This window comes from Canis lupus, chromosome 3, assembly GCF_048164855.1.
Source record: "Canis lupus baileyi chromosome 3, mCanLup2.hap1, whole genome shotgun sequence".
NCBI lineage: Eukaryota > Metazoa > Chordata > Mammalia > Carnivora > Canidae > Canis > Canis lupus.
Window position 1 is genome coordinate 12598999 of NC_132840.1, and position 27810 is coordinate 12626808.

At 41.5% G+C, this 27810-nt stretch overlaps 1 protein-coding gene and 1 long non-coding RNA gene across 3 annotated transcripts; one reads left to right on the plus strand and one right to left on the minus strand.

Annotated features, from left to right (window-relative positions):
• On the minus strand, positions 1-22101 carry DDX19A (DEAD-box helicase 19A). Of its 2 annotated transcripts, XM_072818308.1 has the most exons (12): positions 21932-22101; positions 18235-18283; positions 15082-15132; positions 13697-13832; positions 11018-11110; positions 8838-8940; positions 8330-8444; positions 5260-5437; positions 4646-4883; positions 2171-2333; positions 1529-1720; positions 1-1120 (listed from the first exon to the last, which is right to left on the minus strand). In XM_072818308.1, the coding sequence occupies exons 1-12, from the start codon at positions 21986-21988 to the stop codon at positions 1059-1061; spliced, it is 1437 nt and encodes a 478-aa protein (XP_072674409.1). In that variant the 5' UTR covers positions 21989-22101; the 3' UTR covers positions 1-1058. The 2 variants fall into 2 exon arrangements, with proteins under 2 accessions (XP_072674409.1, XP_072674413.1); XM_072818312.1 differs by lacking the exons at positions 15082-15132; positions 18235-18283; positions 21932-22101 and adding an exon at positions 13336-13396 and having other exon boundaries at positions 13697-13825.
• Positions 21987-27323, plus strand: LOC140628806 (uncharacterized). The gene is made up of 2 exons (XR_012026761.1): positions 21987-22380; positions 26140-27323. It is a non-coding gene; the product is annotated as an uncharacterized lncRNA (long non-coding RNA).
• The last annotated feature ends 487 nt before the right edge of the window (positions 27324-27810 follow it).

Sequence of the window (27810 nt, forward strand, 5' to 3'; positions counted from 1 at the left end):
TTTTTCAATGAGCATATATTAGTCTAATAAGCAGAAAAATACAAATAAAAATGAATCATGATTAGTAAAGCCTTTCATAATCACTTTAAAATTTCTGAACATAATGAATGATGGGTATAGCTCGAATTTATCTGTCCTTATTTGTATAGATGAATGAAATAACCAATAGGTCCACTATCACAGATAAAGAGCATTATCAGTGTTTTCACTTGGTCATAACTTCCCTTCCAAACTCTGCTGCTTGCCTCTAGGCACAGTGTGACACCCCATGGATAAGATCAGAAACTCACCTGGTGTCACCTGGCTGCCATGACCACCAATGCCTGAGCAGACACAGCAACTATAGGAAAAGGAAGGCCCAGATTCTCAAAGGACTCATCTACCCTTGTCAGACCAATCCCTCTGAAGATTCACTGACCAGGTTTCTCTCCAAACTGAAGGTTTATAGAAGTAGCTAAGATGCTCACCCAGAGAGAAACAGGGACATCCTCTGGCACAGAGAATGGAGGTAAAGGGGGATCAGAACATCTCTGGATTTAGGAGGAGGATGGCCCCAAGGACAGGAGACATTGGTGGCAGCTCTCTGGTCAGGGACAGAGAAGGGGAAGAGCTCATGCGTCTCTGTTGCCCACACTCCAACCGTGCAGTGGGGCTCACAAGCCTGCACTGTTGAGCCTCTCCTGTTCTCTACATCTACCATTTCTTCAGGAACTGGAGAACGGTCCTATCACCCCAGCAACAAAACAAGCAGGGAATCCTGGGCTCAGCAATTACCCATAGCAACGAGATTATTATAAAGATAGGGAAAACTATGGCTTAAAAGGGTGGGGGCGGGGGTGGGACCACTAAATTTTCCAAAATGCAAAATTTTTTTCTACCTTCCCCCATCATTTGCACAATTTTTGTCTAGTCCAAACGTAATTTAAAATGAGGTAGGTAGTTTCTCTCTCCTCTGCCTCCTCTTTGTGATAACGTCGAGGCCTGTGCCGTGAAAGCACTAGTCTTCCGTGCAGGTGGAGTGAGTGCCAGGCGTGGGCACTGGTGACTGGTGGAGCTTCTCAGTTGGCTATCTTCTCAATCTCGTCCAAATCATCCGTGTCCAATCTTTCTATTTTCTTATCTGGGGAGGAAGATGAGAATTCAACATGGGGCTACCACAGAGATCCACCCCTAGGGAAGGGACAGCATGGCACAGGGAGAGGAAACACAGGGTTCTGCCCTGCCTAGGGATGGGCCATGCCTCTGGCCACAGCGACCTTTCACTTAAGCCCAAAGACTCCCAGTGCCTGAGCAAGGGACAGAGCCCCGGGCCCCTGAGGCTGGCCAAGGGGGAACTGTCATTTGCGTCTCTGACCCTGAAAACTCGCCAGGTGTGGTCTTGGAGGACTTCCCTATTGTAGGGAAGGAGAAGACTGTGTTGGGGACAAAGGCCTTTCTTGGGGCCACAGGAGAATCTACCCTTCACCCCCTCCCTTGGACTCGCCCCTAAGGAGAGGGCACACCAGTAGGGACACTCCCAGGCACTCACTAAAATGCTCCTGGATTCTGTTGAGGATGTTCATGCTGTGCTTGCTGTCAACCATGTTCACTGCCAGGCCCCTCTTGCCAAAGCGGCCCGTGCGCCCGATCCTGTGCAGGTAGGTCTCGTTGTCCGGGTTCCCGTCCTTGTCCACGGGAAGGTCAAAGTTGATGACGACAGAAACCTGCTCGACATCAATACCTGCATGAAAGAGGTGGAGAGGTCAGGAAGGGAGACAAAAATCACCACCAGCCAAGCAAGGCCAACATATACCAGCTTCATGTGGAAGAAGAGTCTGGGGCAGGTTGGCTCTGGGATTTGGGGCCAAGGGGCACCTAGCAGAATCCAGAGGGAAAGACAACTTTGGCAGGGTGCCAACAGAATTAGGACATCAGTAATGCAGCCAGAACCTCACTGGGGGCCCCAAAGAGAAGGTGCCATTCTGGACCAGTGAGGTGCCTGTCCCTGTCCTTCCACCACATCAGGGCCCCTGGCTTCTGTGACAATTCTCATCTGCTGGGGGAATCCAGTCTCTCCCAGGAAAGAATGCCAGCACCAAGCCCATGTGGACTCGCCCCGAACCAGCAGAGCGCCCCATACAGGAGGACTTCCCTTGCTACTCAGGGCCTGGCAGACAGATTCTCTGCTCACCGCGGGCACACACGTTGGTGGTCACCAGCACCTTCTCCTTGCCCTCTCGGAAGCGCTCAATCACCGCAGCCCTCTGCTCCACCATCATTTCGCCACTCAGCAGGGCCACCTGGTGGCCTTCTTTTGAGAGCTCTGCTGCCAGCCAGCTAGCTGTTTTACGGGTCTGCAAAGAAGGAAACATTTGAGAAATCAAGGTATCTGAAAGAATATTTTTGATCTAGAAGACTCTACCTGAAACTTACCAGCTGATGGTTAAACTTCCTAAAATGATGGGGCGCCTGGGTGGTTCACTCAGTGGAGTGTCTGCCTTTGGTTCGTGATCTCAGGGTCCTGGGATTGAGCCCCATGTCGGGCTTCCTGCATACTCCCCCTTCTGTCTCCCCCCACTCCACTCATGCTCCTTCTCTCTCTCAAATAAACAAACAAAAAAAAACAAAACTTCCTAAAACTGTTAACATGACATGCTGTGACAGGAAGTAACAATGTTACTTGGATATTTATCTCACAGAAATATTTAACCTGAATATAATCACGAGGGGGAGAAATGAAAGAAATTCTTAACACTACTTACTAGCTTGGACACTTCAATATGTTGGAGTCACAGAAGGTGGGGAAATTGTTCCAGGTTAAAGGAGTCTTGAGAGACAGGACAACTAAGTGCAATGATTTCTGACTGGCTCTTACATTTAACACCACCAACCAAAAACAATAAAGAAGGTTTTTGGTACAAGTGAGGAAAATGGGATATGGATGGACTAGACAGGGGATAATATTATTATGTCATTGTTAAAGGTAGACAATGGTATTGGGCTTATGTAGCAGCATGTCTCATTCTTGGGAAGTACTTAGGTGTAAACTCTCATGATCTCTACAACTAACTTTAAAATACTTCACTAAGGGGCACCTGGGTGGCTCAGTTGGTTAAGCGTCTGCCTTCAGCTCAGGTCATGATCCCAGAATCCTAGGATGAAGCCCTGTATCGGGTTCTATGCTCAGCAGGGAGTCTGCTTCTCCCTTTTCCTCTATGCTCACGCACATGTGCACTCTCTCTCAGATAAATAAAATCTTTCCAAAAAATTAAAAATAATAACTTCACCAAAACCAAAAAGCACGGATGTGTCACACATGTGAGCACATGGATAAAAAGCAAAGTGGCTAAATGTTAACAATAGGTGAAAGGCATAAAAGTGCTCAGTTTCTTTTTTTTTTTTTTTTTCATCTTTTCTGGAGATTTGCAATTTTCAATCCGAAGGTAACAGTCTAAAAAAGCTTTTTCAGGGGCAGCCTGGGTGGCTCAGCAGTTTAGCGCCACCTTCGGCCCAGGGTCTGATCCTGGATACCCGGGATCAAGTCCCACATCGGGCTCCCTGCATGGAGCCTGCTTCTCCCTCCGCCTAGGTCTCTGCCTCTCTTTCTCTGTATGTCCCCCATGAATAAATAAATAAAATCTTAAAAACAAACAAACAAACTTTTTCAATGACAAGTCCTCTAGTAACAGAGTAAGATTTGTCTCATTCTAATATCCCTTAGCATCATTTTTGTTTTCTTTTTCCTTAACAACATTTTTGAAGTGTTCTTCAAGTATCCTGAATATTTATTCTTGATTTTTTTCCTATTAATAGGATCTAGCCTTCCTTTTTTTTTTTTTGACACAAGGACAATGTTTTATTTTTAAGTTACTATGTTACTGTATGCAGAGCAAAAAGTATAGTGACTTATCTATTTGTGCATTCCTGTTTTACACATCCTTGAATTATAAATGATTGAACAAATAATCAATTATTAGCCTTCTATTTTTTAAGTATTTGCTGTTTGAGGGCAGCCCAGGTGGTTCAGCAGTTTAGCGCCACTTTCAGCCCAGGGCGTGATCCTGGAGATCCGGGATCCAGTCCCACATCAGGCTCCCTGCAGGGAGCCTGCTTCTCCCTCTGCCTGTGTCTCTGCATCTGCCTGTCTCTCTCTCTCTCTCTCTCTGTCTCTCATGAATAAATAAATAAATAAATAAATAAATAAATAAATGAAATCTTAAAAAAAATTTGCTGTTTGAGACTAGAAAACAACTTATATTAATTTTGTAACCAGCTACTATATTTAGTCTCTTATTTTTCCTACAATTATCAGTTGATTCTCTTGTGTTGTCTAGTAACATATCACCTACAAATAGAGACTCTATTTTTTTTTTTTAAAGTAAGCTCTAGGTCAAACAAGGGGCCTAAACTTATTATCCCCAAGATCAAGAGGTGCATGCTCCATGGCCTGAGCCAGCCAGTCCCTTAGGAACTCTATTTTTAAGCCATGTATACCTTAGGATACTAAGACAGCACTATCCTACATCTTTATAAACCATTCCTTTCTGGCCACACAGGGCCTCTGGTCCTCCTCAGCACCTAGTTGGAGCTGGCTGTGAGGAGGGGCAAGCACCTCCTCCAGGGCAACTCCTCCCCCAGCAGGCCTGCTGCTGCCACTGCTACTCACATGGCAGAAGATCATGGCCTGAGCAATGGTGATGGCCCCGTAGAGGTTACACAGGGCCTGGAACTTCTCATCTCTGTTATTGCACAGGACGTAATACTGTTTGATGGTGTCCAGTGTCTCCTCTTCACGCTTGAGTTTGATGATGTTTGGATCTGGGACCACTTTCTGGGCAAATTTCCATACAGAGTCTTCGAAGGTGGCAGAGAAAAGCAGCATCTGGCAGTTCTTGGGCAGCATCCTGCAAGGGAAGACCCAGGTATGTGGCATGATCCCGAGTCTTTCCCTGGAAGGAACAGAAGACAGCTGCCCGGGGTTGGGTGATCCACATGCCCAGGAGAGTGGCAGAAGGGGGAGGAGAACAGCAGGGAGGAGGCGAGAGCAGCCATGGGGCAGGGACGGGGCTGGTGTTAGATTCCCTAAATCTCCTTCCTCAACCCGTGGTCAGTGCTGACGAGGATATTGCCCATCAAACAAATGCTTCTGAAGGTTCTAAAAGCAAATAACCCAGCTGGAGAAAGAAGAGGGGTTAGATATAGCAGGAGGAGATACAGTGAACAAGATTTTTACTTGCAGATCAAGAGGCGAGAAGTTCCTCTTGGCTCAAGAGTTCCTACCTCTGGATGCGGATGCTCTGATCTTGGTGGCCCTGAGTAGCTATCATCACGTCAGCCTCATCCAGAACAAACACCTTGATCTTCTTGGGGTCAATGAACTTGAGCTTGGAGCACCAGTCCAGAACAGTCCCAGGGGTGCCAATGACAATGTGCTCACTGATTTTCTGACCTCTTTCCACTGTGGAGACAAGACATTTTCCGTGGGTATTTCCATGGCAAACCAGTTTTGGAAATCAAAGCCTTGCCCATCCTTCCAGAGTGAGTAAAACAAGTTAATTCCAGATGTCAAAACACAAGAGCGTTATCCATAAGTCTTGGATTCTTCTATTTTAAAGTCGTACAATGGCACCTATGTCCCAGCATAGTGGTCAGGATTCAATCCTATGCAGTGAATTCTCAGTAAGTGCCATGTCTCTCTTCTGTTTCCTCCTGTAATTCAGCATTATCCTACTCATTCTCCTTGGCGTTACTCTTACTCACTTTGCATCATACATTCACTCACAGTTCACAGATTTTCTCTTCAACTGGTAGTTTTGAGTCCCAGGATCCTGGCCTAGTGAGCTTTAGTTAACATTCTAATATAGACAGTCTTCCTAAGTACATGTGCTAAAAAACACATTACTCTCAAATTATAGCTGCTGGAGTTGAAACTGGTACAACCACCTATTAAAATTACTAATGTGCATAGTCTGTGACCAATACTCCATGATTAGGAATGAACCCTGTATGTATGTTAACATGTGTACAGTAACAAATACGCAAGGCTATGCCGGCATTCAACAGTAACTAATTAAGCAAAGTAGGGTACACACAATGGATGATGCCAAGAAAAGTAAAAAACTACTTAGGAACTGATAAGGAAAAATCTCGAAAATACATTATGAAACGTGAAAAAAAGTTGCAAAGCAGTTTGTATACCAAGAGGCAAAGAACGAATACATGTAATACATATACATGTATGAAGTGTACACATTTACATACTTACGCACACATGCACGCACACACACACACGATGTGCCTGCAGCCACACAATATCTCTGGTGCACCACATGAGAAACTGGTTAGTACTGAGTGCCTAGAGAATGGAGAGCTAGGTGGTTGGGGATATGGGAGAAAAAAGTTTCTACCACATAATACCTTCACAAGTTGAAAGGATAACTATTTTAAAAACAAAATTTAATTTAAGGAGAAGGGCCTTTCATTAGAAATTCATCAGTTATCCATTGGAAAATTTTTGAATTAACTCAAATGTAGTTCTCAATGTCCACTGCCTCTAAGTCAAAATTGAACCTTTAAAAATAATACATTAAATATAGTTAATCTATTAATCCTTCATACACAGTGAAGTCCCATCTTATTACAAAATCTTAAGAAGTTATATGTTGTTACAAGATTCTGGTATCTACACTTAGATGTACCCACCACTGTGAGACATCAAATAAACACACAAATTACATAATCAACCTAAAAACTTTTGGATAAAGTAGTTTTGCTGCATGCTGAAGCATGATGGTTTTCTCCAGGAAAAGCTCTTCTGTGACTGTGTGGTGAGCTGAACTTAGTTATTTCTCTCAGTTGACCGATAAACTATAGAAAATGAAGTTGGGAATCTGATATCCACTTTCTTGAAAACGAACAGGCTGTTTCTTCAATGAAAACAATCTACTGTATTTGCTGCCACAGTAACATTTAAACTTTCAAGAGAAAAGTAGAATTAGAGTTTTAGTAGACTTGTATGTGCCATTAAGTTTGAGTTTCTTGATTTTATAAACTCTGATGAGTTTGGTGGTAATATTTGTGCAGACAATTTAAAAAGTTTGTATAATGAGATGTGTCAACATCTGGAAGATCAGTGTAACTCAGTAAGACAGAATTTTCCAAAGACCAAGGTATTTTAATTTAACAGTATGAAAAGTTCAGTAACAGGATTTCAGATTCCATACTGGAACTAATTCTTAAGTAATTACCACTTGTTATGTTTTGGTGTAGCACCTAAAAAAGGTACCTAAGATTATCAGAAAGGCCAAATTTTCTTCATATTCTTTAGAAGTATAATTTCTCAATTTTAGCTTCCAAAATGGCAAATATCAACAGATAAAACCTGTATAAACAAAAATGCTGTGGGGTCCTCATAATGTTTAAGAGTGTAAGAAACCAAAAAGTTCAAGAACCATTGCTCCAGGCAACTACAAACTGCTGGGTGAAAGGGAGGTCTCTTTTTAGTTTTTCTAAGCAATGACAAACTGCTTCCAGAAAGTACTAGTGTATACGCCCCACCAGCAGTACACGGGCATTCCAGTTCTTGTAGGTCTCCATCAACACTTAGTATTGTCAGACTTCTTCATTTTTGCCCACCTGAGAGGCATATAGTGGTTTTAATTTACATTTCCCTGATGACAAATGAGGTGTATTGATCACCTTTTCATATTTACTGGCCCTCTGAATCCCTTGTTTTGTGATGTGTCTGTTCAATTGGGCTTCTTTCCTATTTAGACTGCTTGCTTTTTTCTTAATGACTTGAGGTTTTATATATCCTGATAGCTTTCTAATGATCAGTTTTCTACCTGCCCCTCATCTCCATCTTAGTCCTTGTTTTTTACATTACATTCTGTAGAACACATGGGAGAAAAAATTGGTAGAAGAATTTCTATTTTCAATAGGACCAAGTTATCTGTATATACTCCTAGTTTACTCTTACTAAAGCTGTGCTTATTTTTAAACAAAGAGATATGATCCCAACCTACCATCCCTCAGACCTACTAATTCCTCGTTAGTAAGTAGTTTCCAGAATTCTGGATGCTGAATTCAAAATCCTATTTTCTCAGTGAAGAACACCAGACTTTAACAACTCTGTGACGCATACAAAGATTTTCCTAACAACTCAAAATCCTCTTTTAAGAGCAGAAAGGACTATTAAATAGCAAGTTTAAAACAGATTTGCTGAAAGCAATGCAGTGGGTCCTAAGGTCAAGTGAACCAGAAAGTTTAACATCATCATCACATCTTCAATATTCAAATACCCAACTACCCTATCCTGCTCACTGCTTAGGTCTCACCCCTTTATACTCACATTTATTGCCTCGAACAGCATAAGCAAGCTTTAGTTCTGGATGAAATTTGCCCATCTGCTCAATCACTTTTCCCGTTTGAAGCGCCAGCTCATATGTTGGGGAGAGGCACAGACACTGACAGGGAGATCATAAAGGTTGAGTTTAGGAGAGCCTTTTAGTAATAGACAACAGGCCCAAAAGGAACAATATGCTGGTCTTATTACCACTCAAAAGTAGCGAACCACATCCTCTCCAACCAGGCCCACTCTTCAGCTGTAGACCCAAGCCTTCAGCAGAGAGCCCTGGCTGGGTTAATGCCTTCAGAGCCACTGTTTGAGGCTGCTGCTTCTGAATAAATTCTCCCCAGGTTGTGGCCTAGTGCATGAATTGGCTCTGCCTAAGCCACAGTCTGAGGCACAGGAAACGTTCAGAGACGCCTTTAGGGGCACCCTCATTAACTACCCACCAGATGGCACTGCCTTTCCTAGGGCAGGTAAGCCAGGGCCCTGGGGATCCTCCAGCCCTTACCTGAGGGTATCTCTCTGCTGGTTCCACTCGGCTGAGCATGGCCAGGACAAAGGCAGCTGTTTTACCAGTACCTGACTGAGATTGGGCAATCAGGTTCTGTGGGCTGGATCAAGGAAGGACAGAAATGAAAACTCATTAAACACAGTACAGTGTCAAAATGCTCTTTCTGGATGGTAGGAATATGGAATCTTTTCTCTTTAATTCACGTTTTCTGTGTTAAGGACAATGATAAATTTTTTTTTGTTAAAAAACTGTTTAAATATTAAGGGACATAATGATTTAGATGGGTTCATACCAGGAAATCTTCACTCTAGACTCCAGCACAGCTAAAGTGCCCTAGTTTTATACCCTAAGGGCCCCATGGAAATTAACATGGCAGAGAAAAATCTGTGCCAAGGCAAATCCCCGAAGACATTTTCTGCTGAGCTATAATGTATCTCCAGGGCTTGGCTCCCTGTGTGTTCCCTTTCCCTTCTTTATGAAAATGCAAGACACCAAGTTGAACATCCTTTAGAGAGAACGTTCACATTTTACTTCATGTAAACCAGTCATGGAAATACATAGAATTTTTATTATTAAACAAAAAAATAGATTTGAATAGAAAGGTTATTACATATAATATGATGCCAATTATCTACAGTCTAAAAATATGTAAACAACTCTTTAAATTCTAAGGAACATGATAGATATGTAGTAGAAGTGTAAAGAAATGTGAGAGAATGATGACCCGCTTCAGGATGATGCTTATTTGGGTTGGGGAAGGGAATGTGAACAGAGGGGTATATAGGGGCTTCAACTGCCAATGAGGTTGATCATGTTTTATTTCTTGGCAGGTAGGGTTAAGATGTTCTTAATATTGCTCTTGACATTTTTTTGTAAGTTTAAAAATGTTCAAAGTTTTAAAATCTGATTTTTAAGAGGTGCCTGAGTGGCTCAGTTGGTTAAATGTCTGGCCTCAGCTTGGGTCATGAGATCAAGCCCCACATCAGGTTCCAAGCTCAGCGAGTATTCTGCTAAAGTTTCTCTCTCCTTCTGCCCCTCCCTGTGCTTGCTGACACGTGTGCCCTCGCTAATAAAGAAATGAATCTTTTATTTTTTAAAATATTTTATTTATTTATGTATTCATGAGAGAGAGAGACAGAGAGAGAGGCAGAGCCATAGGCAGAGGGAGAAGCAGGCTCCACGCAGGGAGCCCAATGTGGGACTTGATCCCGGGACTCCAGGACCACATCCTGAGCCGATGGCAGATGCTTATTTTTATTTTATTTTATTTTATTTTTTTATGATAGGCACACAGTGAGAGAGAGAGAGAGGCAGAGACACAGGCAGAGGGAGAAGCAGGCTCCATGCACCGGGAGCCTGACGTGGGATTCGATCCTGGGTCTCCAGGATCGCGCCCTGGGCCAAAGGCAGGCGCCAAACCGCTGCGCCACCCAGGGATCCCCGAAGGCAGATGCTTAATAACTAAGCCACCCAGGCGTCCCAAGAAATGAATCTTCAAAAAAAAAAAAATTCTGATTTTTAAATTGCATAGAATACCATTTGCTTTCTCTTTCAGTTTTGTTTTAAAGATTTTTATTTTTATTTTTTAAAGTAATCTCTACACCCAATATGGAACTCAAATCCACAATCCTGAGATCAAGAGTTGCATGTTCTACCAACTGAGCCAGCTAGGTGCTTCCTTCTCTATCAGGAGCCCTACATGGAGCTTAATCTTACAACCCGGAGACCATGACTGAACTGAAACCAAGAGTCAGAAGCTCACCGACTGAGCCACCCAGGAACCCCTATCAGTTTTTTTTTTTTTTTTTTTTTTAAGATTTTATTTATTCATCATAGACACAGAGAGAGAAAGAGGCAGAGGGAGAAGCAGGCTCCATGCCGGGAGCCCGACGTGGGACTCGATCCCAGGTCTCCAGGATTGCGCCCTGGGCCAAAGGCATGCGCTAAACCACTGAGCCACCCAGGGATTCCCCCCCACCATCAGTTTTTACTGTTAAGTGGGAAAGGCAGAAAGAAACTGTACCAAATTCCAACTGACTCTCTGTACTTGCTCAAGTTTCCCTGAAGAAACATGCTGTCCCAAACATGCCATCTTGTTCTCAAGAATAATTACAGTTTATTAGCGTAGGACATTAAATCAAATCCTGAAGAAGTACACTTGAGGTCTGCATACTCACGGCTCAGCAAGCATCATGGGTAATGCGTTCTCTTGTATCTTGGATGGTCGATTGAAGCCCATGGCATAGACTCCCTGGAGAAGCTGTGGTTTCCTAGGAAGCCAGGGAGAGAAAGGATAGATTCCTAGTTGTTCAAATTGTTTAAAGGCTTAGAATTTTATCTTTCCCTAAATCTAACAAAGAGTAACACTTCCTATCTTTGTCAGACATATTTTTCCAATGCCTTAAAAAATACCTAAAATGAAACCAAGCCATCATCTTTCTCTACTAAATTTTAATCTGCAACTCTTACTCAATTCAGAGAATACAAACTTTTGTTCTTGGAGATATTCATGCTTTCAGCAGATCCACAAATATGACTGGCCTTGGATGACAAATGTTCCCTGGATATTGCAAGAGTGGTATGTATTAATTCATATAAATTTTATAATTTGCATAAAATGAATAATAAAAAACACATCTAAAAATATACTGCTTACTATACCACTAAAATATAGATGTCCTTTTTATTTATTTATTTATTTATTTATTTATTTTTTCCTTTTTATTTTTTTTAAAGATTTTATTTATTTATTCATGAGAGAGACAAAGAGGCAGAGACACAGGCAGGGGGAGAAGCAGTCTCCCTGCAGGGAGCCCAATGTGGGACTCAATCCTGGGACTCCAGGATCATGCCCTGGGCCAAAGGCAGGCGCTCAACTGCTGAGTCACCCAGGTGTCCCTAGATGTCCCTTTAAGGAACGAGAGTCAGTTTTAATTTCTTGGAGCAGATGTTAATTGATCCACAGTCATTTTGTAATCTATGGTCCTTCCAAAGCCAGCTATGTAAATACCCAGGACAATCAAGAAGTAAGAAAATTGATTCAGCTAGTTTCTAGTAAGCTGATCTAAAGTAAAAAGGTAGAAGTGTTCAATTACCATACTGAACTTTACAAACGCTCATATTTAATTATTATGTCTAGTCAAAAATCAAGAATAGGAAAGCACCAGCTCATGTAAGTAGCTGTACAACAAATATCAATTAAAGTTGCTCTTTCATCACATTTACGATAAGCTCTCTGCTACCTCCACATTGACAAGGTATTCAACAAAAAATCCCACCAGATTGTAAAGAAGAGTCAAACCAAGTTAAGACTTCTGTTCTCTGAGCCTTCCTTGGAGTTAACAGGCTCTCTAAAGGGCAAATTCTTCCAGCATATGTTGGTTCTCAGATACAAAGACCTCTGAAAGCATAACTTTTGGTGTCTTCTGAAGAAAAGGCTATGAAGCTCAGCAGATTTTGATTTGGTTGCTAAGGAAACAAAGTCACAACTGAATGAAGATCTGAATGATCCAAGAGCTTCCAGGGGTTCATTATTTTTCTCTTATTTTGCAGATTAATTAAAAAATTTTAAGTACAAAACAAATCAAGGCAACTTAGGTTTCATTCTTTGTTTCCTCTAGCCTAGCCAACAATGACTAAATCAGAGAGAACTAGACTTTTCAGAGAGGACAGTTCCTCACTGGTTGGATTGAAGTCCTTTAAATGAAAGGGGGTTTAAAAAGCATCAATACTTGGAAAAGCAAACTGTCCTTTCAGGAAACAAAAAAGCATATCACACTGCCCTGATATAGTTTATAAACAGAAGCAGAGATGACAGACTTGCTGAATGAAGCCCCTGATGGAGGAAATACATGAAGAAAAATACAATTTCCTGAAAACATTAAAAAAAAAAGTTACACTTTAAAAAACTTAGCTATCAGTTCACTGATGACTTGATTTGGTTTTAGTTAGCTCTAATGTTTTAAATGTCTCAGTCTAAAGCAGTGGTAATAAGCTGACAAAATGTGGACTCTATTTGCCCACAATGGGCATATGATAGATTTTGCTGATAAAGGCAAAGAATCTATTAATTCTACAACATTCTCATTCACCAGCTATTTTCCGTCCATGATTCTGGTCCTGGCAGGAAGCAAGAACAGTAGTTATGTCTTGTGTTACTCATGATACCCAGCATAATAGTCTGTACACAAACCAAGGATTCACAAACACTTCTTTACTAATATGCTGAGAGAAACAAAAAACTTTGTATGACTTTCCAGAATTTTGCCTTCAAAATAAAAAGAAGTTAGAAGTGATTCTTAGTACAGTGCTGTAAACATGCTATCCCTTGTGGCTTAATTCCGGGTTCTGAATATTTTTTTTTTTTAATTCTGGAATATTCAAGGCTGCTTTCCACTGTAGGTACTGGGAATCCTGCACAGGCTCTTTTGATTATGTAAAAGCAGATAAAATGTTCTTAAGACCGTAAACCCTGTAGTCTAACAAAAGGGCTTACCTAATAAGAAATGTTCCTGACATCCAGAAATCACCTGTCAGCCAATATTTTATTGAAAGTTCTAAGAGCATAAAAGAAAAAAGACTTTCAGCTATGATGAATAAATCGCTGTTATTTAAAAATCCCTCCCAAGAGGAGGAGAACTGGGTAGCCAAGAGACAAGGGTGGGAGGGAAACCATCACCGTAAACTTTTTCATACTTTCTCACTTTCAAATCACGTGAATTATTAACTAGTCAAAGAAGCAAATACATTAAGATTCTTAAAAATAAAAAGTAAAATTCCCAAAAGATCTCTGAGATGCTAAGTTTTAGAAAGGAGGGACCGACAAGGAACAGCTGTTCCAGGGAACAGACACTCACAGCCGAAGCTCCTCAAAAGACTTCACTGAGTAGAGTGGGGAGTTTGGATCTCGCTGCAGGACTTCCACCTGGTTTGTGTTATCCACAAGGTTGCTTCTGATCAGCTTGTTGAGTAAGGACTGGGCAGCTCTGTCCTCTGTCAGGAAGAAACCAGTAGGTTGTCTTCATACTCATTTGGCAAACCCAACCTCATGAAATCTTTCTCCTTGTCTCTGCACCAGCACCTGGGCAACTGAGCTTGGCTGGATAAAAACAACCACACTGACAGATCTCACTAGATTCTTGACCACTACGGAATCCCTGGGTGGCTCAGCGGTTTAGTGCCTGCCTTCAGCCCAGGGCATGATCCTGGAATCCCAGGATTGAGTCCCATGTCAGGCTCCTGCTTCTCCCTCTGCCTGTGTCTCTACCTCTGTCTCTCTGTGTGTCTCTTATAAATAAATAAAATCTTAAAAAAAAAAAAAAAAAATTCTTGACCACTAGACTCAAATGGGCTGACCTGCCCTCTAAGTCTTCATGTTTCTATTCTCCACTCACTCTTCTTAGATCTCCACTTTTACCTTCCTCTCTTCTCATTCCTCTACATTCTCATTTATCTGATGAGCCTGTGTCTTCCTTCACAAAGAAGTACAAGTGATCAGAAGTGCCTCCACACACTGCAGTAACACACCCACCCGCATCTGGGTGCATATCTCTATGTTCCCTCTGGAAACCTGAGATGAACAGCCTGTGCTCAAGGCTAACCCCTGCACTGATACAACAGGTCCCACCCCTCTTGCCTACAAGGATATTTCTCCCAACATTGACTCCATCTTGCATTATCAGTTTCCCCCTTCACTGGAACATTCTCCCTCGCATGTGCACACATTTTAACATCTCATTATAAACCTGCTTCCTCTTTTATCCTCCCATCCCTATTTCTTTGCTGCCCCATTTCTTTGCTCCCCTTTATGGGACATTCCCTGAAAAGGCTGTCTATACTCACTGTCCCCACTCGCTGTCCTCCCCTTCTGCTCAATGTACACTGAATAGGCTTTTGTATTTAACCTCTGCACTTGACCTCGAAGGCCCTTCTTGAGTACACCAATGGCTTCTATACTGCTAAATCAGGTGAACAGCCCATTTTGATAACTTTTTTTTTTTTCCATTTTGATAACTTCTTAATCAACTTATTACCTATATTTGACTACCTACTTTTGAAACACTTCCTTCTTCTGGTTTCTGGATATTCCTCTCTTTTGGTTCTCCTTCTATCTCACTGACTGCTTTTTCTCAATCTCCTTTGTGATTCCTCCTCATCTCCTCAATCTAGTGCCTCTAACTCCAGAAAGGCAAACCTTGGGTCATATGCTGCTTCTTGCTACAGAGTTTTAAAAAGTAATTACCTTTTTCCTCTTCTTCTGCTTTCTCTGCAGTAGCACTGGTTTTAATAACACCTACACAAGAAAACAGGTGTCATCATAAGAAAGGCAAATATCAAACCTACCCAAAAGGTGTGACAACATAAATACTATATCTTACATACGTGATCAAAATCTAAGTATTTGGCATTTCTTTATATTTAATGGGTTTTTGTTCAGGAAGAAATTTTTATTTAGGAAGAAAATTTCTTTTTCTTAGTAAGAAATTTTAAAAATTTCAACTTTCTAGATATGTTGGCTAACTTCAGAGTGATTAGAATATATTGCTTCTGACTTGCTTATCCTATTTTAAAATATACTATTATTTTAGGAAACACAGACATGAGAAAGAAAATAAAGATATTAAAAATTAAGAGGTAAAACAATCACTTTTTGTGGATTAAGGATTGTAAGCCTATGAAACTAATTATCAATTTAAAAATGACTACAAAATAACATATCTTAGTAAAATATAAAAAAGCTAGGTACAAAGTAAATAAATAGAAATCAGTAGCTTTGATAAATGCAGAAATATAACTGAAAAGATCTTATTTATTATAGTAACTAAAAAGATGAAATCCTGCACCTAAAAACAAAAAATATGAAAGACTTATAAGAAATCTATAAAACACTCATAATATAATGCAAAGAGTATAGCCAAAATATCAACAGATAAATTAAAATTGAATTCTAAGATATTCAATTAACTCAAAAGCCAAGAAAAGAGGTAGAAAAACTATGAGACAAATCAAATATAAAACTGATTAACTAAACCCTCCATATCAATAATTATATAAAATGTACATGGATACAAGAAATAAAAGGCATCCAACTTGAAAAGGAAAAAGTAAAACTGTCAATATTTGCAGATGACACGATAGTATATTTAAAAAATCTAAAATGGCATCAAAATACCGTTAGAATTAATAAATGAATTTAGTAAAGTTGCAGGACACAAAAATTGATAAACAAAAATCTGGTGTTCCTGTATACTAATAACGACTATCAAAAAGAGAAAAAATATCCCATTTATAATTGCATTAAAAATAATTAAATACATAGGATAAATTTAAGGAGGTGAAAGACCTATACACTAAACACTGTAAGACATTAATGAATGAAAGAACTGAAGACACAAATAGGAAGATTTTCCTTCTTCACGGATTGGAAGAATAAATGTCCATATACCAAAAGTAATACACAGAACCAATGCAATCCCAATCGAAATTCCAATGGCATTCTTGACAGAAATAGAAGAATTTTATTTTTTTTATTTTTAAAGATTTTATTTATTCATGAGAAAGAGAGGCAGAGACATAGGCAGAGGGAAAAGCAGGCTCCCTGTGGGGAGCCTGATGGGGGACTCAATCCCAGGACCCCAGGACCACGACCCGAGCCAAAGGCAGATGCTCAACCACTGAGCCACCCAGGTGCCCCAAAATATAAGAATTTTAAAATTTGTATGGAACCACAAAAAATCCTAAAGAACTAAAGCAATTTTTCCCCCAAAGCAATCTTGAGAAAGAAAAGCAAAGCTGGAGGCATCATATTCCCTGATTTCAAACTATATTACAAAGCTATATAATTAAAACACAACCCCCCCCCCAAAAAAAAACCCCACTATGGTACTCAAATAACAGACACATTAATCAGTGGAACAGAACAGAGAGCCAAGAAATAAACCCCCACACATATGGTCAATTGATTTATGAAAAAGGAGTCAAGAATCCACAAGAGGGATGCCTGGGTGACTCATGGGTTGAGTGTCTTGCCTTCAGCTCAGGTTGTGATCCTGGGATCCACACAGGGCTCCCTGTGGCAAGCCTGCTTCTCCCTCTGCCTGTGTCTCTGCCTCTCTATCTCTGTATCTCTCATGAATAAATAAATAAATAAATCTTTAAAAAAAAAATCCACAAGAGGGAAAGAACAGTCTCTTCAATAAATGGTGGGAAAAATGGACAACTGCATGTAAAAGAATAGAACTGGATCACTATCTTACTCACACACAAAAAATAACTCAAAATGGATTGAAGACCTGAATGTAAGTTCTGAAACCTTCAGAAGGAACCAACCCCACTGACACCTTGATCTCACTTATGGCCTCAAGAACTATGAGATAATACATTGATTGTTTAAACAACTCAGTTTGTGACACTTGGCATGGGCAGCCCTTGCAAACTATTAGAGAGAAAGAATTGGGTAAATGACAGTCTGGAAGAAAAAGGAAGCCTTTCACCTGTTTAGACTTTTATTTTTTTATTTTATTTTATTTTTTATTTTATTTTATTTATGATAGTCATACAGAGAGAGAGAGAGAGAGAGGCAGAGACATAGGCAGAGGGAGAAGCAGGCTCCATGCACTGGGAGCCTGACGTGGGATTCGATCCTGGGTCTCCAGGATCACGCCCTGGGCCAAAGGCAGGCGCCAAACCGCTGCGCCACCCAGGGATCCCCTGTTTAGACTTTTAAGTTTTGAGCCCAGATTAACTTTTAAAAAAAATTAAATAAAAAGCTTAAAGAAATACTATCAAACGAACACTTGTAGGAGTCTGAGACTAGATAAAATCTGGAGGGGATCCCTGGGTGGCTCAGTGGTTTAGTGCTTGCCTTTGGCCCGGGATATGGTCCTGGAGTCTTGGGATCGAGTCCCACATCAGGCTTCCTGCATGGAGCCTGCTTCTCCCTCTGCCTGTGTCTCTGCCTCTCTCTGTGTGTCTCTCTCATGAATAAATGAATAAAATCTTAAAAAAAAAAAAAAAAAGATAAAATCTGGAAAACTGGGATCCCTGGGTGGCGCAGTGGTTTAGCGCCTGCCTTTGGCCTAGGGCGCGATCCTGGAGATCCAAGATCGAATCCCACGTCGGGCTCCCGGTGCATGGAGCCTGCTTCTCCCTCTGCCTGTGTCTCTGCCTCTCTCTCTCTCTCTCTCACTGTGTGCCTATCATAAGTAAATTAAAAAAAAATTTGGAAAACTAATGTGTTCTCTTTGGTAATGCAACTTAATTTACTGGATCTCAAATACAGTGCTGTCATTTGCCAAATATTACGCTAAATGAAAGTGCCTTTTCACACTGCAGCTACTACAGCAAAGCAGAAGAGTATGTGTAGCTTGTATCCAGGTAGTTACAAGTGACTCACCATTGGTATCTGGTTTGACTTTTTCTTCCTTGATTTGCAAATTACTCATCTGAATGGGAATAAAAGGAAACACAGTTAGGCAGATGACCCAATCAAAGGAAGTCTCTTGAGCAAAGAGAAGTTCCCTAGTGAAAGTGTAGCAGGACTAGTTCAGCACCTATATTCAGGGAGTTGTCCTGCTCAAGCAGAATTTCTACAAGTTTGGGCGAAGACCTCATTTCACATCTTCAAGAACCTTAAAAAGGAGGGGGCAAGGGTGGACTAAACAGAGCAAATGGGAAGAAAGTTTGACAACAGTCTCAAACCTCTAGTTTTCCAACTTACGCTTTCTAGAACATCCACCTTCATCACATACCTATGATAGTCTTTCAATGGCACATGTATTCACAGTTCCCTTCTACATATGGTAAAGAACAATGCTATGTAAGTATCTCAGCTTTCTTTTTAGTCCTGAAACCCATGCTGTATTAATGCAACACTTAGCAAATAAATTTTTTACCATTATTTTCTTAACATATTTATTTTTGTATTTAGCAAATAAATTATAGCCTGCTTTCTTGCTTTATCAACCACCTCCACTAGGAGTTAGGTAAAACGAGTTATTATGATGAAAGAATGAACAAATTCATGTTCCTGATTTAGAATATTTCAGAAACTGGAACCAAAGGATTTTTTTTTTTAAATTTATTTTGGTCACCAGTCCTGGTCAATGCAAACCTGCTTATTAAGCTGCAAATGAAATGCAAGCCGAGCAATAATTTATACATTCATAATGAAGTCTCCAATCTCATGAAAACTATTTTTCCATGTTCAAGGTATTCTTAAGAGCAAGGGTATTGATATAGAAAGAGTATTGTAAAGGTATGTTGTCAGGTTCAGAGAAGTAACCCAAACCAAGCCCTGGACCCCAAGCCCTGCCCCCAACATGATCCCTTAACTGATGTAATCCTTCATTATCCTTATGATGACCACCAATGATTCCTGAGGGCGTTGACAAATATTTCCTCCTCCATTCCCCCTCCCCTCAACTGACTGTTCTTGGTCTTTGGGAAAAGGAAGTCTACCCTCACACAGTGGGGATATTCATCTGATCTCTTCAGAAACCAGGTCTTCCAGAGAAAAATCAGATCAACACACTACTGGAGATGGACACCCTTTCCCTGAAGGCCAATAGGAAGGTTGGCCTGTAACAGAGAAGGTATTTTATACCAGAACTTATCCACTGATTAACCCACATTTTTAGGCTAATACACAGAAATCTGCAGAAGCCAACTAATCTTGGGATGGGCTGACAACGCAAACATGACAGTCTGGAATCCCCAATCCACAGTCGGATTCCTACAGTGCCAGAGCCTTATCCTTTGTGATACTCTTTGATTTCTTTATGGAGGGCAGCCCCGGTGGCGCAGCAGTTTAGCACCGCCTGCAGCCCCGGGTGTGATCCTGGAGACCCGGGATCGAGTCCCACGTCAGGCTTCCTGCATGGAGCCTGCTTCTCCCTCTGCCTGTGTCTCTGCCTCTCTCTCTCTCTGAATTAAAAAAAAAAAAAAAAAAAGAACAATTTCTTTATGGAAAACAGCCAGTTTCATTAGTGGTCCTGATTCCTCTCTTGAACTCTAATGCCACATTTTCAAATGCTGCATAGTTGCTATGCAGAAAACCAGCACAGCTAACAGTTTCCTGTCCTTAGAAGAGTCAGCTTGCAAGGTTGGCCCCTGTCTGGCATCTGGGGACATGAACTTCAGAAGGGTTCCCACTATTCCTAGAACTGACGAGCAGTTCGTTATGCCTAAACTGTTTGTAAAAACATGTAATTTATGTTAAACACTTGCTTTCCTTCTGGAAGTCTGGAATTTTGGTACACGCTAGGGAGAAGGTGGCTTTGTGACAGCCCCCCCCCAATAAGAACCCTGAGAACTGAGTCTCTAATGAGCTTCCCTGACAATACTTCACATGTGTTGTTACAATAAGCTGCTGCAGGACTTAAACTCTAATTAAGCTGAATGTGTAAATCCACTAGGAGAGGGCTCTTGGAAGATGGTGCCTGGTTTTCTCTGGACTTTGCTAGATGTGCCTTTTCTTTTTGCTAATTTTTTTGTATCTTCATTGTAATAAATCATAGCTGTGAATACAATTATATGCTGAGTCCTGTGAATTCTCCCAGGAAATCACTGAACCTGGACTATTCTTGGAGGCTCCCAACACAGTTACTTACCAAGATGTCCTCAACTTCAGAATAGCCAAACCTGAACTCACCATCCTCCATAGCATATCTGCCCATCCTCGCATTTCCCTAGTTCTGATATTAGCATTTTACTAATACTGCTTGGTGGGCTCCTGACTATAAACAGTAACTTCATCTTCCTAGATCCTACTTTTTATACCGCCACAATTCTCTCTTGAATCCGTCCCTTCATTGTCACTTCCACCACTCAACAACATATGCCCTTCTCTAGGCTAGAGTAACTTCCATACTGATTGCCTTTCCTTAGGAATCACTCCTAATATTCTCCGAGTTCAATAAATCTTGCCAGTTCTCAGATCTAATCATGTCAATATCCTCCCGAAAAATCACCAAATCAAACAAGTCAAGTCTCTCTTCTTTAAGTTCTCAGTTAAGGTTGCAAAGTACACTCTACAGTATTTTCTGTACAGCTTCTACCACTTACTGGTAAACTTAGGCTGCGGCAAAAAAATGAGTTCCAATTCTTGCTCTCTAGACAAGTCCAGCACCTTTGTGCATTTTCTCCTAAAATGTCATTCACTTCTATCTTAAATGATTCATTTTCTAATATCCATTTGAAATGTAAGCTTCTTCACAAGGAATTTCCCCATTTTCTACTTATAAAGTCCTCTCCCCACTCAGAGATCATTTATCACGATATTCTTACTATTTTCACAGCACTTCCCACATGCTCACCTTCTGAACTAGACCATAAAGATTCTTCCTATACCCTGCTGGATTTAACCCATAATATTTGTTCACAAACTGAGAATCCTTCCAATGCAATTAAGGATGACTGCCTAAGAAATGCAACTTATCCATTAAAAAGTTACATAAGACTTCAGACTACCAAACACAAACTATTAAAATCATTAGTGCATCATCACTAAACAAACTGAAATAAAAAAACAGAAAGCCAGTTTACACTCTAATTACCTTCCAGCTGAATGGATCTTCATTAATGAAAGAGCCAATATATGAAATTAAATGTCACTTCAAACATCAATGAAACAATTTGTAGGGCCTCCCACCGACTTGTGCAGTAGATTGAAACACTAAACCTGAACCTGTTATTCTGCCAAGAGCTACAAACTGTCAACCATGTTAAGCACAAAGCTTAGAAAAAAAAAAGTTTAGCACAGAATCACTCAGAAAACAGATAAACAAGAGAATCAGCGTCTAAATTTCCCTACAATCTCCCCCAGAACGAGGTGCAACAGAAGAAAGAAAACATATAAAGTGGGAACAATTTTGCTACAGGGCAAAAAAGTCTTTAACTGGCCTAGATGAACAAAACAAGCCTGACTTTGGTCTCTTCCGCCCCAGGCGCAAAACCAGGATAGGGATTCCTGGCGGCAAACTCTAGGGAAGTGTGGGCCACAAGCCTGCCCAGCCCAGGGAGCTCCCGGGGATCGCCTCAGGGGCCGCTCGGGCCCCTGCTACGTTCGCCCCGCGGGAGCTGAAGACACTGACCGACTTGACAGCCGCTTCCTGCTCGTCCACTGCCAGGGCCCACGAGTCGGTGGCCATGATCCGGCGGGAAGGGAGGCCGACTCGCTGAAAAACCCACCGCAAGCGCGCCAACACCTGCCCTGAATCCGCTGGCTGCGCGAGAACCTCCCCCACGCGGACCGGAAGCGGCCGTGCCGAAAGTGACGTCAGTTCCCCCCCGCCGGCGCCATGCGTCACTATTCCGCGCCGCTCCGGGCCTGCGCTGCGGCGTCGCCTCTTCCGGTCGTGCGCCACCGCGCGTCTTCCTCAGACTTTCCCGGGAGCAACGTAGTCGTGCCTTGAAGTCCCTGGGCTTTGCGAGGTCAAATTCTTAGTCCTTATTTTATTTATTGCCGTACTTCACACTGAAGTAACCCATGTTTTAGCCTAAGCCTGTCACGTGTCTCTGAATTCTAAAGCCTTAGACGAAGGTAAGTCCTATGAGAATGTCGTAGACGCCGGTTTCTGCCGTTAAGAACGCGCGGTAGCCTGTAAGACAACAACAATCAAAACGAAACCCAGAGCCCTCAGGGCCCCGTCAGTCCACCACTCCTGAAATACACACAGCAGGGTTTTATTTTTCTCCTGGGTCTTCCCAGTTTTCGCCCATATGCATCAAAGTATGGGTATTTTACGTAGACCTAATCAAAGTGCACGTACAGTTTTAAATCTCACCGTTTTATTCTATGACTAAGTATATTTTCATGTTGTGATTATTGGTTCCATGGCATTATAATAGTCCATCAAACTCATATCACATAAGTTACCTACCTCCCCTCCTCCTATCACCTTGGGGATGGATAGAAGTTGTTTCCAACATTTTATTGATACTCAGCATCTCCATACCATCAAAAATCCTGCTGTTTGCTTTTTGTCTTTTTGCCTCCCACTCCAGATTATGAACTCTCTGAACAAGAGCAAAAATCTTATCTGTCTTGATCACCGCTAATTTGTGAATCTAGAAAAATTCTTGACTCATAGTAGCCTCTTGATAAATATTTTTTTAATGTGTGGTTGAGTAAATTAATAGAGATTTTTTAGTTCAAAATGTATTACTTTAGGACACTTTTTATTGTAACCTTTATGTCAGAATGGTTTTTTTTTAAATTAATTATTTTTTATGCCAGAATGTTTGAATGACTTGAAACCTTTGCAAAAGAGGACACCGTTGTGGTCAGGAAGCATATAAAAAAGAGCTGGAAATCACTGGTTATTAAGAAAATGCAAATCAAAGTCACAGTGAGATACCACTGCGCAAAGCTAGAATGGCTAAAATTAAATATTGACCTGCCATGTGTTGATAAGAACGTGGACTGTTAAAAAAAATACTCAGTGACATGGTAGAGATGGTGAGGCACTCGGGATAGATATGGGGACCACTGCAATGGTATTTTCCAGTGAGGGTGAGATAGAATATGAGTGAGAGGGGATTTATAGCTGAGCAGTGTGGTGGTGGTGGTGGAGAGTGGTCAGTGGAAGGAAGATTACTAAGAGGAAACATCAAGGTGTAGGGGAATTCTAGTTAAGCTAACCTAACAGAATTCTTCTGATGAAAGGTAAGACATCAGACGTCACCTGAGGGATGGTGCAACAATGAAGACCCTGTCAGATACTGAGGGTGACCAGATACCAAGTGTGGGGGGTTCTTGCTAAAATTGGATTTTACAAAGAATTGCACAGACAGGTTTAGGAGAAGGTTCAAGAACCTAACTGGAGTTTGGTCAATCAAAGAAATTTTGTCAGCCTCTGGAACTCTCATCAGCTTCTGCAGAGAATGTAAAATGGCATAGTGGTTTTGTATGTTTGGCAGTTTCTCAAAAAGTTAAACCTACATCTATTCTGTGACCCAGCAAACCTACTCCTAGTTACTATCCAAGAGAAATGAAACATACGTCCACAGAAAGACTTGTACAAATGTTTATAGGAAACTTCGTCAAAATAGCCCCAAACGGGAATCCCAAATGTCCATCAACAGGAGAATGGGTAAACAAATTATGGTATATTTATTCAGTGAATTACTACTTGGCAATAAAAACGAATAAACTACACATGATGAAGTAAAGTCAGTCTTAGAGACATTGTGTTGAAGGAAAGATGTCAGACATAAGAGATGCAATACTGCATGTATATGCAAGTAAAAAATAGGAAAAGGGAAATCTGTAGTGAGAACAATCATCTGTGGGTGATGCATCTGGAGGAGGGAAAGTCAGGACACAAGGGACCTTCCTGGGTAATAGAAAAATTCTATATATATATTTTTATTTTATTTTATTTTATTTTATTTTATTTTATTTTATTTTATTTTATTTATTTTATTTTATTTTATTTTATTTTATTTTATTTTATTTTATTTTTTTAAAGAGAGAGTGTGCAAGAGAGAGCACAGGTGGAGAGGGAGAAACAGGCTGCCCATCCTCAGGGAGCCCGATGTGGGGCTTGATCTCAGGACCCTGGGATCATGGCCTGAGCCGAAGGCAGCCGCCCAGCAGACCGAGCCACCCAGGCGCCCCAAGATTTTATTTATTTTAAAAATATTTTATTTACTTATTTGAGAGAGAGAATGCATGAGTAGGGGCAGACACAGGGAGAAGCAGACTCCCCTGCTGAGCAGGGAGCCCAATGCAGGGCTCGATCCCAGGACTCCTGGATCATGACCTGAGCTGAAGGCAGATCCTTAACTGAGCCACCCAGGAGCCCCGAATATTTTATTTTTAAGTAATCTCTACACCCAATGTGGGGTGTTTACTGAAAATTCTTTCTAGTTCCCCACCTGTACTTACGGGAAGGCTGGTGGGCATTTGCTTTGTCCAGGTGAGTGCTCTCAGGGAGGTCTAGGCTGAAGGTCCACCTGGGATAATGAAACCAGCCAGCTGTTTTAGGGCAGCTCTGCGTGATAGGAATTTCTGTCGAGGCTGTCACTTCCCTCTCAGCATTTATATTCCAAAAAGAAGGCATCCAGCCAGAAGCCACTGAGAATCCCACTCTTCTCCAGACCAGAGACTGAGAAGGACACATTCTCCTGAAACTGCAGACTAGACAGTTTCCTCCCCTAAGTTAGATTCACCTAGACTGGGCAATGAGAACCTAATGCATTAACATTTTTTAATGCATTCTGCACAATTTACTTGTATCACCTAAGTGGATTCTCAAAACATTACTACCGTTATTTCTTTTTTTTTTTTTTAATTTTTATTTATTTATGATAGTCACACAGAGAGAGAGAGAGAGGCAGAGACATAGGCAGAGGGAGAAGCAGGCTCCATGCACTGGGAGCCTGACGTGGGATTCGATCCCGGGTCTCCAGGATCGTGCCCTGGGCCAAAGGCAGGCGCTAAACTGCTGCGCCACCCAGGGATCCCTCTACCGTTATTTCCATTTTACAAATAAGGAAATTAAGGTTCAGAGAAGTAAACTTTTCCAAGGTATCATATGACCTAATGAGTGGCAAATCTAGGATCTGAATTCAGGGCAACCTAGTTTCAAAAAGCACTGGGCAAGAAAACCAAAAACTAAGGGCAGAGTGAAGGGCCAGTGTTCCTGGGACCCCTTCCTGGGGCACTTTCTAATTAGCCCTTTGGGCCTAGGTGAGCTTAAACTGCATCTTCCATGGAATTACCTGATCACATGATTATTTCAGCTTCATCATTCAATGGCGAATCCTGTGGGGATCCTACCTGTTCTGTTCACATTTGGTTCCCCAGCATCTCACCCAGAGCAGGGACACCTTAAACAGTTGTTGAATTAGCTAGTGAATGAAATCAATGAATGAACTAGTGATCAACAAATTGACCATCTCTCACGGACACACCTGTCTCTTGGCGTCATTTCTTCTGGTGAATGGGTACAGGGATTTATACTGCTTGTGCCAGTGGTAGGAGTAGGCCTGATAGGATGGTGGCTCTGCTGTAGGAACTCCTTTTCCTTCATGTTGCCTCTATGTGCAGGAAGCAACGGGAGGGGAATGGGAAGAGGGATGGTGTAAGGATTCAGAAAATAAGAATAATGGCAGGAGCCAGACTAAGTTTGTATTTGGCCCACAAAGGTCTAAAGAGTAGTTTATAATGAGTACAAAAAAATTGTATGAAAAAGTGATTGGGGATAATATGTGTAAAACATATTCCATGTTTTCATTCGTTAACACATTAGCAAATTTCTCTGTAAAACACATCCTGAAAGTGCCACTTTTATAGGTCAACAGCTGTCCAACAGTCCCATTTCATTTGGTTCAACCTGATAGAAGGTGGTGCCACAGATATTTCAAGCGACTCCCATCAGAAGCTATTTATTTCCCCACTATCTCTGCGCTGGCCTAGTGATTTGCTTTGACTAAAAGAATGTGACAGAAGTGCACTGGGGAGTTCTAAGCCAAGGCTTCAAGAGAACTTAGAACTTCTGCTTTCCTTTTTTAAAACCCAGAGACCATCTACCATATTATGAAGATGGAAGACCATGTGGAGGAACCCAGCTGTTTCAGCTGAGCCCAGACAACAGCCAGGGGAATACAGCTGCGGAAGTGAGCCTAGGAGAGACCAGGAGAGCCACCAGACTAAGTTGTTTTGACCTATTGTTTTGGGGTGATGTGTTACATAGCATTGGATGATACAAAAGGACTTGGTGATTATTGGTTGGGGAGCAGGAAGTTCCTGATGAATCCAGATTTCTGCCTCAGGCCAGACAATTATAATGCCATTTCATGAGATAAAGGAAAAGCCAAGAGCAGAACATGAGTTTTTTGGAGTGGTGATGTTTGGTGGTAGTACAAGATGATAGGTTCAATTTTGGATATATTGAGTACATGGTTCCTTGAAGACATCCCAAGTGCAAGTGCCATGTGGGCAGTTGTTTCTACAACCCTGGAGCTCAAAAACTGGGTCTTGGTATAGATTTTGGAATTGTCAGCAGAAAGAAAGCCAGAGGAATGAACAAGATTCCCCACAGTAGAGAAAGAAGAAGAAATGACCCAAAACAGAGCTATGAGGAACACTCACAATGGCCAGAGTAAAGGAAGACCAATGAGTGTGGTGTGTCACTTCAGTTATCAGAAGAATGGTTAGAGGAAGGGACTGTTTATATTGTTAAATGCTGTTGAGGGGTCAAATATAATGTGTTTTTTTGGGGCCCCTGAGTGGTGCAGTTGATTGAGCATCTGACTCTTGGTTTCGGCTCAGGTCATGAGATCAAGCCCTACGTTGGGCTCTGAGCCAAGTGGGGAGTCCACCTCTCCACCACCCCATCCTTACCCCTCTCCTTGGGTATATTTCAGTTTTGCAAGATCCAAGAGATGGATAGTGGTGGGTGGTGGTTGTACATTATGAATGTATTTAATATACTGTACACCTAAAAATGGTTAAGATGGTAAACTTGTTGTATTTTATTTTTCGTTATGTGTATTATACTGCTACACACACACGAGGGAAAATTGATGGGGAACCCGCTAGTGGGGTGGGAGAGGTTGAAAATATGAGATGGAGTAGATGGAGCAAGTCCTTAAACAGCTACAGGAGAGGGTGCATTTATAGAGAAATTTAGATAGTAGGGACTTCTCCTGTTGTAACAGGAGGGCAAAGGAAGGGTAGGTGTGCTTGGGGGAGTGTCCTTGTGTTGATTGTTGACTCCAAGTATGGAGATAATGGGGTTGGAAGTTTGAGGTGAGTGAAAGTCTTAAAATGGTCACTGGTCAGAGTGGAAGAGTTAACCAGAAAAGAATAATGAGGGGCACCTGCATGGCTTAGTTAGTTAAGTGTCTGACTTTTGGTGTCAGATTTTGATCTCAGGGTTGTTAGTTCAAGCCCTACATTGGGCTCCATGCTGTGGGTTAGGATAGGACTAATGAACTATGAGGCTCAAGGTACTGCAGCTGT

Excerpts from the sequence above, each read along its gene's own strand:
- DDX19A (XM_072818308.1), bottom strand. The coding sequence starts at position 21,988 with ATGGCCACCGACTCGTGGGCCCTGGCAGTGGACGAGCAGGAAGCGGCT. Across the intron at positions 18,284-21,931 it reads AGGAAGCGGCTGTCAAGTCG|ATGAGTAATTTGCAAATCAA; the intron begins GTCAGTGTCTTC and ends ATTCCCATTCAG. Across the intron at positions 2,334-4,645 it reads AGGCCATGATCTTCTGCCAT|ACCCGTAAAACAGCTAGCTG; the intron begins GTGAGTAGCAGT and ends CCTTCTTTGCAG.